Source organism: Ictalurus furcatus, chromosome 4 (genome assembly GCF_023375685.1).
Source record: "Ictalurus furcatus strain D&B chromosome 4, Billie_1.0, whole genome shotgun sequence".
NCBI classification, from domain to species: Eukaryota; Metazoa; Chordata; class Actinopteri; order Siluriformes; family Ictaluridae; genus Ictalurus; species Ictalurus furcatus.
In genome coordinates, this window is record NC_071258.1 from 15,205,414 (window position 1) to 15,223,289 (window position 17,876).

At 40.0% G+C, this 17,876-nt stretch overlaps 1 protein-coding gene across 1 annotated transcript in view; it reads right to left on the reverse strand.

Annotated features, from left to right (window-relative positions):
• The window catches only part of pard6a (par-6 family cell polarity regulator alpha), a 28,048-nt gene extending 13,623 nt beyond the window's left edge, over window positions 1–14,425 (reverse strand). The window contains exons 1-2 of the mRNA XM_053623166.1: window positions 14,079–14,425; window positions 9,128–9,350 (exon numbers count right to left, since the gene is read on the reverse strand). Coding sequence (XP_053479141.1) covers window positions 9,128–9,350; window positions 14,079–14,141 — 286 coding nt within the window. The 5' untranslated portion in view covers window positions 14,142–14,425. The remainder of the gene's footprint in view (window positions 1–9,127; window positions 9,351–14,078) is intronic.
• Window positions 14,426–17,876: the final 3,451 nt, after the last annotated feature.

Consider the following 17,876-nt stretch of genomic DNA (forward strand, 5'->3'; position numbering starts at 1 on the left):
GAGTTCAAATCTAACGCTCATGCTAATGGACAAATAAAATATACTTAGCTCACGTGTTGTCACGAACTCCTCTTCTTCAGCTTTTAAAATGTGATTTCTCTAAGCACAACAATATACCTAGCTACTATTACACCACGACTTTGTTCATGCAATAATGTTAAAAGACTGCTGAAAATCACTACCCCCCCATGTACAGATTCAGCTTTGCTTCAATATCACTTATCCACATAATAATGTCACCCTTATCAGACTGTAGGAATGAGTATCGCTATAATCATTCACCATTAAGTAAGAACATACAGTGTATACATCTTGGTTATGACAGAATCCATATCACTACAGAAAGCCTAAAATTACACAAAATATTTTCATATGTGAAAATAACGCTAATACAATTAGAACAGTAACAAATAACCCAAAACCAGAACTGAAATATTATAAAAAGCTGAATGTTCGTTCTTGCAACATTTGCATAACGAGTTCAGTGAAGAAAATGGTAGCAGGAAGGACTAGTTCACATTTTATCCTCCATTACCTGCCTGGATTCTAATAATAGTATGTTAGAAGCATGACAGTCACTCAAAAGGTTTAACACAAGAATCACAATTATTAAGAAATAAAATAAGATACGTTTTAATAAGATACAAAAATATAGACCTTAACCAAACTGTATGAAGCATCTAATATGACAGAATGGTTATAATGTGCAATTTATTATGTTGTGGCCACAAGATATTGCCAGAAATTATGTAACTTGAGCCCACAACCTAACATGTTGTGGGAACATCATACTTACTACATGGCCTCCAGTTAATGATTTGCTAGGAACCGGCTAAAAATACTATCTGCTTTGAGAATAAGAGGTAATGGTATATCCATGTCACAACACCACTGATTCCAGTATGGATTTATCCATCATTCCAGTAGTTGAAGTAAAGCGTAATATTATCAGTCATTTCCATGCTTAGGTTCCTGTGGTCACAACGGTCTAAAACAATTGATTTTTCAGTGTCTCACTCATTATACAGTACAATATTTGCTATGAGGTAAGTACTTTGTGGCCATGAAGTAAATCTCTAGAAACTTAACTTACTAAAGTAGTGTGATAAGATTACATTTATTTGGATGAATTATAATAAATAGTTATTATAGAGAGAGAGAGAGAGAGAGAGATTGTGCATATACCTGCGTCTGTGCAGCGTCTCTACTAATAATGAATAATGATTCTGTGAGTTTAACTCCCGTATACAACTGTAACTGTATGTTACTATGGTTACAATTGTTACAACTCTCACAATGCATGCGCACACACGATAAACTATGCCTAATGGTTGTGGTTTTAAATGTACATTATATAATCCTGTATTGTAAACGTTTCCTGACCGAATTTAACAACAGTCTTCCATTTTAAGTGAATTTCAGTAAACAAGTTTTAAATATATTTTTCAGTACATGGAAACATGTCGTGTCTGTGGTAATCACTCTCACGCTACAGATATAGCAAAAAAACACTGGGTCAAAAAATGATTAAAAAATCCCCTCAGGGAAATTTTCTCTCTGGTACTAGGTCACAATTGTCATATATTTCACCCACAAACACAAATTAATGTACATGTACTGATGGAGTCATTTTGGCTCTTACACACATTCTACGAACCTGTGTACATCCACTTTCCATGCAATACTATTTATTTGTGCAATTTAAGCAGTATGTGTATGAGGGCAGCTCTAGGAAATGGCTGTGCATCAGTTCATCACAGTCATTCCCTTCCCCCAGTAATCAGTATGCTCAAATGCTCCCTACAATAACACAAAAATGTGCCATGATGTGATTTCTCATATACCATTAATGTATAAGGGCAACACAGATACAGGTTTAGTCATGGACTTGGTTACAATGGATAATTTAGCACTATAACACTATACAGTGCCCTCTACTAATATTGGCACCATGTGCCGGCACAAACCTGTGTTGTGTTTGCAACTGTGTTTGTATTTGCAACTGATGTCCGTGAGAGCAGAGATTCATTTTTGCGAATGTTTTTGAACAAAAAATAAAAAGGTTAAACAATAAAGACAATTTTTCACAGCCTTCTTTGCTCATATTTACCAAGGGTGCTAATATTAGTGGAGGGCACTGTATATGAGAAACAGAACTTTATAGCACATATCTCTTTAATTTGCCCATAGCGTAGATGCGTCCGTGCCCTGCTGCTCCCCGTCTGCCATGAGAGTACCATTATACACCACCCGCAATTGTCTCACCACTATGCTGGATGAGCTCACACTAAAAGCACCATCAATCTCCTCACTGTTTCACTTAGGCAAATATCTCTAATGTCCCTACCGAGAGAGGGAGAGAAAGTGGGTGTGGAATAAATAATCAGAGATTACCGATGATTCCAACAGTACAGCTTCCACATCGTATCAGTAATGTGTCACTTTGCTTGTAGTCTGGAATGATAATGATATCATGTTAGTCAGTTTGTACCACTTTCTATGTAATATTTTTGTTGACTGCACTGCTGATATGGACAAATATTTTTTAGAAAAATCTTATGAGTAATCATGTGACTTTGATTATTTGGTCTGGACATATTCAATACAATGACAATAGACACTCAGTACGTTTACATGGACAACAATAATCCACTATTAACCCGATTAAGACAATACTCTGATTAAGAAACTAGCATGTAAACAGCGATTATTAATTACCTTAATCCGGCTAAAGTCATACTCGAAGTAAACACAAATCGAATTAAGACGTGGAGTTTTCCTAGTTTAGTCACGTTATCAAAGTCGATTACAGACATGTACACACCTTAATCACAATATTAACGTCGTGTGGGAGTTTTCACCACATTTTGCGACAGGACACGTATACACATGGCAGTGCACAACCGTTTGACGGCAAACAAGAGAGCACGGCTGCGTCCGAAACGAATACATATACTCCGAATACATGTATTTCTGCTACTATATAGTAGTGTCAGTACGCAGTTTGGGACGCAGCCGACGGCTTCAAGCAGGCGTCTATTTACACGTATAGCATGACAAATAATGAACTGCACTTGAAAATTTTGTAAAATTAAAAATGAAACACCCAAAACTGTATACGGTACCATAACGGAGATGAACTGTATGTTGATACGTGAAATTCTGGAGGGAACGTCGGACGGCGTGGCGTGGGGACGTAATGACGTGTACCGTTAATCGATCTGTGTTCTATAACATGTAAAACAGGAACATGAAAGGAATATTCTAAAAGCAGCTCATGTAAACACCTTAATCACAATATTGTCTTATTCAGAATAAACGTAATCACTGTCACAAAGCAGCTTTACAGAAATCACAGTACAGAGATGTAGAATTAGATCTCTAATGAGCAAGCCAGACATACGACTGGGGTTACTCAACACATGTCTGAAGTACACGTCATTCAGCTAATAATATTTACATATATACCTCTGGCAGATATTTGTACCCAAATTGACCAAAGTGAAAATACAAGAATATTGGTATAAAACCTCCAAAAACTGAACAGAAACAAGTGCCGGACAACGTGAAAGCAACAACTAATCTATTTGCTGTTCACACAAAGTAACCCAAGTGGCCACAAGCACAAGGGTTAACTCAAGGCCTGACATGAAACAAGTGTTACAGAATGGGAGAGTCGCAACTAATCACACATCCAATCACAGCAGAAAGGATTATCGCGGAAATGCAAGCGCCAAACAATCACTGTAGTTTAATATTACCTGTAAATCAAGTTTGCACCTTTCCTGGCATCATAAACGAGTGCTTTTTTAAAAAACACATTCCTCAGAACTTGTCTGGCCAGTCTGCAATTCCTGTTATGTGTTGTTTAGGACAACACCTACTACTGCATACACCTATAAAGTCACCATTTAGACCAGCACAACGCAGAGCTGCTACTTCTGTAAGTGACCCACACACACTGTACACACTCATTGAAGCACAACTGATGATGACTGTAATGTCCTGCCATTCATCATCTCACAACAGAGCAGGTGTCAACGCTGTGGCAGACAGTGATTGAAAAATTCCATTACCCAAATGATTCATCTTTCGCCACAAGCATGAAAAGATGATAACTGAACAGTGTGTGCATGTGTAAATATTTAACTTTTACAAGATGTATATACATATAACATACATATATCCACACATATATATATATATATATATACACACACACACACACACACACACACACACATACATACATTTTTATATTATATATATATATATCCACAGTTACCAACACATTAGAGCACAGGGAATTAAGATGGGCTCAGCAGAATGCTAAATAGGAACTTGTGCTAGTGTAGTGAAAGAAGATGCAAAAAAGTCCAATGCAGCAAAAACAGTGCAATGTTATCTCAAGGAGGAGATAAAAGAGTAATCAGCCAATGACAGTGCTCCATCCAGGCCCTGGCTGCTGCTACTGCTCCAACAGGACCTTTCTGGAGATGTTTTATTTAATAAAACTCCGTTTTATTAAACAGATTCCGACTGAAACCAGTTAAAAGACACTGAGAGGGAAAGAGAAAGATGAGGAGCTGCTATTCCAGACATGATGGACAGATCTAATCCAAGCTGCCTTATTCTCCTTTAGTTATACACTCATGAGTCGTGATTTCAGTGTTCACACAATCACACACCCTTTCAATGAACAAATAATAATAATAAATATAAGTGCTAATACTAGCGAAAGCAATGCATATTTCATTTTTATCATCGTGTGTGTGGTAGACGCCTCAGTACACGAGTGATGAGCGGGTGTTTAATCGTCATGTTTAATCGCTTCATCCACCAAACTGTTTGAATTGAAAATGTTCTTTTCTGAGTCAGCATGAACAGGTGGGCCTTGTGTGCTAGGATAAACAAGGACGCTAATGAATAAACCTCCGTCCTTCAATGCTTATGCATAATGAGTTCTGTTTGTGAGTTAAATTATGTTTATACTTAATTACATAGATACACCTATATCCCCTCTGTTCTTTCCCTCTCATAAACAGACAGGTGACAAACTAAAAGAAAATAACATGTCTTAGTAAGGAATCAGATGACCACAAGCCACTAAAACAGCTTCAGTGTGGCTTTGCACAGATTCTATTGAGTACAGATCTGATGATTGTGAAGACCATAGCATGCGTTGTGCAACATTTTCATACTCATCAAACCATTCAGTCAGCAGTCGTGCCTTGTGGGTGGGTGCGTTGTCATCCATGAAGAGACTAATTAACAATTCCGACAGAACTGAAAGGTTTCATCATAGGATAAAGGTGATCAGTCAGAATAACCCTCTAAAGGGACATGTGGACCAAAAACACAACAGCAAAATGCCTCACATGACACCTGTCTGTACATTACACATGAGGCTACAGGAAGTGAAATATACAGTGCCCTCCACTAACATTGGCACCCTTGATAAATATGAGCAAAGAAGGCTGTGAAAAATTGTCTTTAATTGTTTAACCTTTTGATCTTTTGTTTAAAAAATTCACAAAAAAACTCTCATGGATAACAAACAATTGCAAACAACACAGGTTTATAAAAAATATATTTGTTAAATATAGGTGTGCAACAATTATTGACACTCCTATGAATTCAGATTATCAAAATATATTTGAAGTATATTCCCATTGATAGTTTTCATTTTTTTTTAGTACACCTGGGTGGCTAGGAACAGAAATTGTTCAACCATGACTTACTGTTTCACAGGGGTATAAATATGAGGTAACACATAGACCAAATTTCCTTAGTCATTCATAACAATGTGTAAGACCAAGGAATATAGCTGTGATGTGTGGTAAAAGGTTGTTGAGTTTCACAAAATGGGAAGTGGCTATAAGAAAATAGTACAAGCATTGAAAAGGCCCCATTTCCACCATCAGGGCAATAATTAATTAGTTCCAGTCAACTGGGAATGTTATGAATCAACCTGGAAGAGGATGTGTGTGTGTATTGTCTCAATGCACTGTGAAGAGGACGGTTCGAGTGGCCAAAAAATCTCCAAGGATCACAGCTGGAGAATTGCAGAAGTTAGTTGCGTCTTGGGGTCAGAAAGTCTCCAAAACTACAATCCGAAGTCACCGACATCACCACAAGTTGTTTGGAAGGGTTTCAAGAAAAAAGCCTCTACTCTCATCCAAAAACAAACTCAAGCTACTTCAGTTTGCCAGACACTACTGGAACCTCAAATGGGATCGGGTTCTATGGTCAGATGAAACCAAAATAGAGCTTTTTGGCAGTAAACACCAGAGGTGGTTTTGGCGCACACAGAGAGGTAACTCATGCCCACGGTTAAATATGGTGGTGGCTCTTTAATGTTTTGGGGCTGTTTTTCTGCCAGAGGTCCTGGACTTTTTGTTAAGATACATGGCATCATGGACTCCATCAAATATCAACAGATATTAAACGAAAACCTGACTGTCTCTGCCAGAAAGCTTCAAATGGGCCGTGGTTGGATCTTCCAGCAGGACAATGATCCAAAACATACATCAAAATCAACACAAAAATGATTTACTGACCACAAAATCCTGCCATGGCCGTCACAGTTCCCTGACTTGAATCCCACAGAATACCTGTGGGGTGAACTGAAGAGGAGAGTCCACCAGTGTGGAATTTTGAAGTTGTGAAATGTGAAGGATCTGGAGAGATTCTGTATGGAGGAATGGTCTCAGATCCCTTGCCATGTATTCTCTAACCTCATCAGGCATTATAGGAGAAGACTCAGAGCTGTTATCTTGGCAAAGGGAGGTAGAACTCAAGTATTGAGGAAGTATTGACTAAAAGGATGCCAATAATTGTTGCACACCTATATTTAACAAAGATATTTTTGGATAAACCTGTGCTTGTTTGCAATTGTTTGATATCCATGAGAGCAGAATATTTCTGTGAATTTTTTAAACAAAAGTTTAAAATGTGAAACAATGAAGACAATTTTTCACAGTCTTCTTTGCTCATATTTATCAAGGGTGCCAATATTAGTGGAGGGCACTGTGTAATATACATTGTTGTAATCCTTGAGAGAGGCAGCTTTCCATTAACTATATTAGTTGCCCCCCTGAGTCAAATTCGCCTACCCATAACTGCAATCACCAACTGAGACTAAAACAACGCACCACACCTTGCTGGGTTCCACCCTTCCTTCCATTTACTGCTACAATCCAGCTGGTTGTGCTGAGTTCCCCCCTGTGTGTTTTTGTGTATTTGTGTGTGTGTGTGTGTGTGTGTGTGTGTGTGTGTTTGTGTCGTAGTGCTGAGAGCCAGGCCATAATGCTGAAGCAGCGATAACCTTTCACTCAGAACAGTTAGTAGGACCCACACACTCTAGCTCTATGTCCCTCAATGACACACACACACACACACACACACACACACACACACACACACACGAAACACTGATCTTCAGTCTAATAAACCGAAATAACAAAGTCTCTCTTGGTCATGGTCCATCCACCACACTGTGAAATGTAACGAGGGCACTGAGATGACCGAGCCAGACTCTATGTTCGGCTCAGCACACTGAGCCATGTTCTCTTAAAAGCCTCTCATTGATAGTAAACAGCCACACAGTCACTAAAGAGATCATCACCACAGTAACTGAGCCACTGAGGCATTACAGCACTGTAAAGTATATAAATGTGAAACTGTCACAGGGGACATAATTGCATAATCATTATTTTTGGTTAAAGCTCATAAAGATTATTGGGGAGAACATTTAGGAGATACTCCCATTATCGTGGAGGATAGTCCTTGTATACTTTGGGTGCTTTTGTATATTCACAAAGCTTTTTACAGGTCCAACAGAAAAGCTTTCACCCTATCCTCGAGTAATCATGAGTTCAAATCCAGACAATTATACAGCGATTCATGGCTAGGAGCCTAAGAGAGCATAATCCACCCAGCATTAGTGTCTCCCCTGTCAATCACAGTGACATTAGCTAATCATGGGCATCTGTAAGCTCATGTATGCAGAGGAGGACAGTTAGCGCTTTCATCTGAGTGTATTCAGCTGCGACAGGGGAGAACTAGCTAGTGGCTGGGAATCGACGATGACGAATTTGGGAGGAAAAATGGGGGGTTGAAATTGTTTTACGAGAACATTAAACTGAGGAGGAAGGCTGGACATTAGAAACATGATTTCAAGACCGTTATGCTGTAGATTGAAGTTTGATGAGAACCACTGACTGTGACCTCAGCAGTAATGGAAAAATGGGGGTGAAAGAATGAAAGAGAGAGAGAGAGAGAGAGAGAGATGAGCACTCTGTGTTCTTGTTCCCCTCTACACAGCTATCAGCATTCCTCTGATCTGGCCCAGAGCCAAACTTATGGCTGCGACGGGTCTGACTGGCACAAACTACCTCTGATCCAACCCCATCCCCATTCCCCCTTACTCTCCACAACAACACCATCATCATTCTAGCTTACAACACTATGAGACTGAATGATGGGTACTAATGATATACTGATTTAAAAAATGAATAACTTACCGCCTCGTTCCCTCTCTAACCCTTCTCATTAGACAAGACTAACCTTTACATGTGACTTGTTTAAACTTTATCCATCAGTCTTCACCATCCAACACATTACTTCAGCACAGCCAAGGGTACTTTTTTTTTTTAACCCCATTTTGTCCCAATTGGGTTATCTGCCAATTTCCACCCACTAGCTAGCTCTCCCCATCGCACTGCAGCTACCATCCACGTCAGCATGTGCTTCGTCCATGGTACATGAACCCAGCCACCACATCTTTTTAAAGTGCTGCTCATGCTGTCACAAAGGACAACAGAACACACATGGAGGAAAGCGTAATCTACCCTCTTCTGTATACATGAGCTCATAGAAAACCAAGGTAGGTTAGTGTCATGGTCATTGACAGAGGAGAGGGTAATGACATCCCTTCTACACAGAGAGCACAACCAATTTAGCTCTCTTGGAGCCATCTCCCAGCCATGGATGTCTGTGGCATAAATTTACTTAAATGTGTCTTTCACAGTAATAGGCCCTTAGTGTTATTGTCAGGCTGATTAACCACAAATGAGTGTAGTAAAATTTGTCCTGTGTTCCCCAAGTCCAACCCACAAGTCCTTACCTCTCCTCTGGATGATAATCCTCAGCAGAGGATTGGCAGAAGACAGCGCTTTGTGAAAATTGTCATCATTGTTGATGGGAAGCAGATCTCCATGGACGTCGGCATAGCCCAGTAGCACATCAACTCCTGGAATGTGGTGCACACTCTGCAGCAGCCTGTAGAACTCCTGGAAGCTGACTGTGCCGTTCCTCTGTAGCGCAAATCGCCGGTATTCTGCTTCAAACTGCAGCGAGAAACACAAATGTTGTAAATCTTTCAGAAGCCAGAATCGAAAACGAGGAGCCCAGCCAAGAGCCAGGTTGTAGAAGTATATGAAATTTCACACGGTTGCAAAAATTAAAAATTACAAAAATTAAACAAAAGGAAGTGTAATATGTAATAATAGTCTTATCATCACTGGTTTCTATGCTTCAAGAGTATGTTTGTTATCTGGTATGGTTTGGTCTGGTCTGGTCTCACAGAGCTTAAATACAAACATCTTCGGGTACAGTTCCACAACAAGATAGACCAAACAAGATAGGAGGGCACCTTCTCAGCACTTCTTCACACAGCAAGGGCATAATACTATTCTCAGAATAACATGTTTACATACCACAGAGTTACAATATCCAAGTCATCACGATCATATTGACTTAGGGGACAACTAAAATGAACATAGTCAAATAAATAAGGAAATCATCCCACACAAACATTCCTCAGACATGGGAACTGGGCACCATGGTGGAACTTTAGAACAGCAGTGCAGACCTTTTAAACTAATCTCGATCTCCTTTTTCTCTGTGCTGAAAAATAAACCGAAAACTAGATTACTCAAATCTCACTTATAATGAGACTCTAAGGGCAGGAGCCACCTGTGAAATTCCATCCATCTATCCATCTATCCATTTTCTATACTGCTTATCCCACACAGGGCTGCAGGGAGCCTGGAGTCTATCCCAGGGGACTCGGGGCACAAGGTGGGGGACACCCTGGACAGGGTGCCAACCCATCACAGGGCACAATCACACACACACTCACACACGATGAGATGGCAACCAGCTTACAATGGATGTCTTTGGACTGGGGGAGGAAACTAGAGTGCCCGGAGGAAATCCCAAGAAGCACGTGGAGAACATGCAAACTCCATGCACACAAGGCAGAGGCAGGAATCGTACCCCCAACCCTGGAGGTGCGAGGCAAACATGCTAACCACAAAGCCACTGTGCCCCCCACCTGTGAAACTGCTTACGAGAAATGTAATAGCAATATAATATGTTCTATATTAGTGAAGGAATATTCCTTTAATTCAAAACAATCACATGCCTTTTAAAAACTGAAAGTTTCTGAAAATTTAATCCATTCAGAAGTCTTTTTGGACTCTTATAAATCAGTGAATTGGACTCATTATCTTCTTTATGACAGACTAAGATTACTTTGCTTCTGAAACTGAGAGCAAGAATACACAAAATACATTGAGGGCACACACACACACACAAGGAGCAGCTCTCCTCAGTATCAATTTGAAGGCCACCTGCACCCTTCTATCTCACTGATGTCCACTTACAGCGCTACAGGAGCCACTGAAGTGACAGCTGAATGGGAAAGGACTGAAGTAGGGTCAGTCCAGTTCTGGTAAAAGATGAAGATAGAGATAGACATCAAGCCACACACACACACACACACACACACACACACACACACAGCTGAGGGAATTCATCTGAGGAGTTCCTCTCCTGGCAATCAGTACTGGTTTTATGGGGAGTAAACCAACCAAAGTAAAACAAAACAAAAAAAACAAAACAAAAGACAGGCAGAACAATACTGAAAGTCATTAACATGGTTTCAAAAACCTAAGAATAGATTCTTAATAAATTCCATTCACTAAGTGTAGCCGTGCTTAACTGATACTGTGATGGCGTCTACTGCGGGGGTGGGTGGGTGGGGGTTACAGAAACCAAGCTAATGCCTTTTTACTCGCCTTCACAGGTACACAAATTCTTTGATTATGACTTTCACTGTGTACTGTATCTTTGACTGATCTATTTCCAGAATGTATGCTAAACAAAACAACCACACACATATTTATTCCTGGTAATTAATTCATATTCATTTATTTAATACTGAACTCTTTCCTGTATAAATCATTTAAAACATATCCAGCTTCTTTAGATGTTTTTTATAACTAAAAACTACAGGTTGTAGGAAAAAAAACAGGATAAAACATTACTGCTTGGAAAATAAACTTCCAATGCGTTTATAAACTGTTGAAGAAAATATAGCCAATATATTTTTTAACAAATATAGCAATATTATTGACACGTACCAAATTTATGCCATTTAGGATAGTTGTTAAATGCAGTTGATCTTCAGTTTAAAAGCGCTAAAGCATCGATTGGAGTCTGGCACAAAAAAATAGTGTTCATTTAGTTCGGGATTTTGTGTTGAAATTTGTAAAGGTAAAAGTAGCCTACAGAGCAACAGAAATCAGGATAATCAGGATTTATGTTCAATTTCAGTAATGGTCTCAAGTAACTTGGGGGTGATTTATATCTTATATTTTCTTAAAATGAGCCATAACTTGACTGTCCATAAGTATGAACACCTAAAAGGATATTTAAAAAAAAAATGATTCCTTCACTGAAAGGTTTTTTTTGTGCCTCTACACAAAGCAAACCTGCACACTGTTAAAGTACTGTAAGTTTACAGCATTCAGAAACATCCAGGGGCTTTATATTGTACCCGGTAAAAACATGCAGAGTAGGCGTGAAAGTATGCAAAGCTCCTGACAAACTGCTTTTCTCTAATCTCTAATACGCTAATGCTATTTCCTCAGAGCCACCGACTGGTGGTGTTGCTAATACTAAAATGCTAATCAACTGTGAACCACATGACTAAATCCATGCCAGGATCAGTCTCAGTCTCAAGCTGCACTCCATTTAAAAAATAAAATAAATCTCTCTTAGAAGAAACACTGTACTGAGAAATGCAGAGTTTAAGGGGAAATCAAAAAAGACATTATTAAAGCATATTGGGATTTCAAAAGAATGAGATAACTGGGCGTAACCTAAAGATAAGACTGTATAAATAGGGCATTGAGTGCATAGATTCAGATCACTTTGGGACGTCTTACTGATCGGATCTCATGTTGTTTGTTGAACAATAAATTGGATTTTTGTTTCTCTCATCCAACATGTTCTAGATTTTTACTTTCTGTTGTGCTTTTGAGTACGATCACTTATGGAAAAAGGTCATTAGCATCGCTAGTTGTTTTTGACACGACAATGGCACCTATACAAGTTCATGAGAAACTTTAATAAATAAATAAATAAATCTTTCTGTGATGAGATCTTAAATAAAGACTCTGCCATGACTCATGAGAGGAAGGAGAGAGAGAGCTGTCGGTGTGATATAGCACCTAAGCTGACACAAATTGCTTTAACATTTAACATGGAGTTTGACTCACTAAAGAGCTGCACATGAAAGCATTTGATTCACGAAAGTTTGATTTCACTAGAAGTTCTTCCCTGCTGAGTGAGCGAAGGAGGGTTCGAGAGTGTGAAGGCGAGAGAACGCTTAGCAATACTATTCCATTTCTTTGCACTTGTTCATCTGGTGAGTGAGGCCGAGTATGATCCAAGCGCATAACTCAAGGGCTCTTCTTAACCACTGACCTCTTTCACCAAGAAAAAGCCTACAGCTACAGTCCTATGAAAAGCACAACCATTAGCTAAGGCAGTACCACAACCCCAGGCCTGCTTCCCTGCTTTCAGCCTGTTTACTCCCTTCAGCTGTCTTCACATCCGACTTCCATTCCTTGCCTAATTGAAGTGGTCTCGGTCAAACTGGAGCCTCTAATTTCATAAGATGCTCACAAGCAAACTCAGTTTTATTCTTTTGCTATTCTTAGCTTTTACATAACCACATCACTTGTCTAACATTCCTTCAGTGTTGAGAGTAATACAACTAGTGCAGGTCTGCTTTCCCTGAAATGCACATGCTGAACGAAACACAAACACTGCAAAAGAAAAGTGTTTGTGTGTGTTTACGTGGTCAAGCAATGTGTGATTATTATATATATATATATATATATATATATATATATATATATATATATATATATATATATATATACACACACACACACACACACACGTATATATAAATAACACATCTTAAGTAGGCCTCCATAAGGAAAATAAAAAGCTTGGGACCTCGACAATCAACAACAGTTCTGAATTGTTTATAAGTTCAATGGTTAATAGAATGTTTAAAGAATTATATATTGCTGATATTAGGGAAAGATATGATTTTAAGGTCCTCATAAACATAAACAACCCCCTATGAAAACCTATGAGAGATAAAGATTTCAAGTAATAATCATGAAACAAACAAACGAGGTATATAAATCCTAGTCTTCTGAGCAGAGGCATGCATAAGACAGATGGGTAACTATTTTCACTGCCGGGATGCTGTGTTATTGAAGGTACAGTACATCTCCTCATCATGCGTCTACAGGAGATCCTTCACACTGCACCACAACTGCGCTGCATCTGATCCAAACCGGTGTTTCCAGATTGGGCGTCTACATGCACATGATTTCTTAAGGAAAACGGCTCTGTGTAGGTAGATATAGTGTGCTTCAATCTTGGTGGGTTCTATCCCGTGGCCTTGCAGAAGATCCAGCACAGTCTTTGTCAGAAATAGACCAGACTGGCTCGTCTCGCGCATCTCACACACCATCGCAATCAGCACCATCAGCGTTTCTCATCCTGGACTGACTACTACACTACTACTATAAGCCAGCTGCACCAGTGGATCACCAGTGGATCACCAGTGGATCACCAGTGGATCACCAGTGGATCACCAGTGGATCGCCAGTGGATCGCCAGTGGATCGCCAGTGAACACCGCAGGTTCAATCTGCAGTGCAAAGTGCAGCGCGAATAACGCTTCATTGATCAGATCTGACTTACTTTGCTCTTCACCTCGACCACACTGTCTGTGTTTTTCTGCGGCGTCCTCTGATTCCTCGACATGTTTATTCCTCAGCCTGAGCGTCCACGGCTTTCTGCGATCCGACAAGCCACTGACTCAGCTGTCTGTAAGGCGCATTAGCTCGCAGGAGCCCGAACACGACGCAGATCCGTCACTCCGCAGCAGCACTGCCGGAGAAAACACGGGCTCGCGCGTTAGCGCGTCGACAAAGGGGCGGGGCTACGTGCCTTCAATAACAATGACGTCAGGCGGCCACGCCGTTCTTACGCGTCCGAAAGGGAGAAACTGCCTCCGTGAAATATGGGCCGGTTTGCTGTTCCCATGGAGACCAGTAGGCGGGGCAAGGTCTGTTTTTGACTCACACCGCCGTCACCTCAAAACGTCAACTAGCTATTTATAAAGAACAATTCGGCAGCAAACTCTGGGGGGAAAAGTGACGAGTGTTCAATCAGAAGCATGCTGCGGAACAAATGTGACATTTTAAAGAAAGGGAGGATCCTTATCGCTGTGCCAAGGCTGCTGCTAAATCTATTCCCATTCTCATAGATTATAATGGGAAACATATTTACAACTCAAGAACACCGGTGAGATGTTTTAACTATGGTACACTCATAAGCCTAGGCGCTAATAGGCTTTTTATTGACCTGCTGCAGGTCTCGAGATACACTCACTTTATTAGGAACACCTGTGCACCTGCACGTTCATGCAGTTATCTAATCAGCCAATCATGTGGCAGCAGTGCAATGCAAAACAATCAAGCAGATACAGGTCAAGAGCTTCGGGTAATGTTCAAATCAGACATCCGAATGAACGGAAAGTGTCATCTCACTGACTTTTACCGTGGCATGGTTGTTGGTACCAGAAGGGATGGTTTCAGTATTTTACAAATTTGTCTTTGTTGATGAGAGAGATCAGAGGAGAATGGCTAGACTGGTTTGAGCTGACAGGAAGTCTAATGTAATTCAAATAAGCACTCTTTACAACTGTGGTGAGCTGAAAAGCATCTCGGAATATACAGAACATAGCGTTGAGGTAGATGGGCTGCAGCAGCAGAAGACCACATCAGGTTCCTCTCCTTTTAGCCATCTATAAGAATTGGAGGCTATCATAGAGACAGTTGAAGACTAGAAAAAGACCAGGTGAATTTTTTTTTTCTTCTAATCATCAACTGTCCGGTTTCAAAGACCTTATAGGCAGTTAAAGAGGTAATGTAGTTTTAACACCATCAATCATTCATTTGTTTCTTTATCTTGTGAAACCAGGGGTCATAGTGGATCCAGAGCCTATCCCAGAAGCCCTGGGTGTGAGGCAACAATACACCTTAGAGAGATTTGTACCTGATCCCACCAATCCATCTAATAGCTTGCTTTTGTGAGGAAACCCACACGGACACAGAGAGAACATGCACAGAAGCTCCACTCAGACAGTAACCTGAGCCCCGGATTGAACCGGAGACCTTGCGCTATATGTTGTTCCTGCATATTTACTTTTATTAACATTTACATATTCGTATTTAAGGAGGCACGGTGGTTCAGTGGTTAGCACGTTTACCTTGCACCCCAACCTTGGGTTGGCGGTTTGAATAGCACCTCCACCCTGTCTGTACAGAGCTTACATGTTCTCCCCGTGCTTTGGGGGTTTCCTACAGCAGTCCAAAGATATGCATTGGCATTTCCAATTTGTTGTGTATTATTATTATTTTTTTTGTGTGTGTGTGTGTGAGAGAGAGAGAGAGAGAGAGAATGCGTATGTGATTGTAGCCTGTGATGGATTGGCAGGGTCCAGGTTCTCCCACAATCCTGTATAGGATAAGCAGTATGGAAGATGGATATACATATTCAATATTTACATATTTCTGAATATCAAAGCAATTTTGTGAAGCAGTCACAGATGTGTCAGCTGTCTATGTCTGTGTTCACTTTTGTCACACACACAGAAAAAGCCTTGAAGGGTTCTTGAAATAGTTTAGGCTTCTTGGCCTACTTTATGAGGGTCCTGGAACACTCTCTGAAAGGGAAACACTCTGTTTTTAGGGTTTTAAATAGAATCTTCCCCTAGAAGACTAAGCGAAAAACACTTAAAGGTTCTAGATTTAACATTGTGTACGATGACTTTCATGGCAAATGTGTTACTTAAAGATACAATTTTTACTCTTCGTTATTGTACTATTATGTATCAAGATTATATCGTCTGTCGTCACTCTGTACTTTGTGTCTAGTGTGTGTAGCCCTTCTACTAGCAATTGGTCTAGCCCTTGGGTTCAGTTGTGGCTCTTTCTGTTTTTCCTACTACAGTCTTACACCTGCTTCTAGTTAATGTTTGGAAGCTGAGCTCTGCAATACACAACTCCTTTAACAGCTAAGTGTTTGGATTGTAAGATTGCTTGTAAGTTGCCCTTAATCAAGTGGTATTAACATCATTGGAAAGTGTGATGACTATCCATAAATAACCAGTGAATGTCTTTACTCATTGTCTATAACAGAGCAAGAACAATTCAAGCCACCCAAAATAAACCCTCAAATTGATTCACAATTCTACTTGATAGATCGTACTAACGATCTATCACCTGTGGTATTTACCCAATTATATTACCCGTGTTATTGTATTATGACAGTTCTGGAGGCAGCCCATAAAATAGTAGAGGGGAGTCGCTGCTAAGATAGTCAAGTGTATGTGATGATTCATGAATAGTTTTGTCGCTGCGATCACCTCATGATCGTCTACTCTGACGCATCTCTTTCAGAGATTTTTAAAAAAGTTTCATCTCTTTGTCATTTAGCACGCAACACCTGTTTATTCGTCAGGAAGATGCCTGTCACCTGGTCATGCGTGTATGCTAATTACTTTATCTAATCATCACTCTTATTCATGAAGTATTCATCCTGTCATACCGGATATTTCTCAGCATCCCTGTTGAGATGTGTTAATTAGAAGATTATACTTCGTGAGTCCTCTTGGTTGAGTATTAATCTCAATGAGTCATAGCAGTAGCAGCATAGAAGCTACTACTACTACTGTTTGACATGACTTATATGTACAATAGCTATATTTAGGCTCCATGCACTTTCATATTAAACTTTTACTCAAGATGACAGGTGTTCTTTGTCTGAGATGTAGCCCAAGTTGTTTAACCATTTGATTAAATGGTCTGCACTTATATAGCGTTTTTCTTTTTCTTTTTTAAACCTTAGTGGTTCTACAAAGCGCTTTACACTGGTTCTCATTCTCACACACACACACACACACACACACACTCGTACACCAATGGTAGCAGAGCTGCCATGCAATGTGCTAGCTTGCCATCAGGAGCAATTTGGGGTTCAGTGTCTTGCCGAAGGGCACTTTGGCATGTGGAGTCATGTGGGCCGGGAATCAAACCGACAACCTGCGCTACCACCTGAGCCATCAGTCACCCAGTTAAACTTGGATTATTTCAAATTTAATAGAAATGCCATGCTTTTAACAAGATGTCATGCCATCTTTATTTCTTTTAAAAATTCATTCTTAAAGATGATTTTGGGTTGACACCACTACACACATCCGTGCACATACACACACACCCTAGGGCCTTATCTCAGTACCGCTGAGCTTTTAGAGCTTAAATATTTCCATACACATGGTTATAACTGACAGATAAAAGGCTTTGTCATGCTGAATCAATGTTTGTCTCTAAGAGAGACATACGTACATTTTCCAGCTGTAGAGGTGACAGATGCTTAAGAATGTGAGCTATTTGAAAAAGGCCTGTTTGGCACTGCAACAGATAAGATATGCAG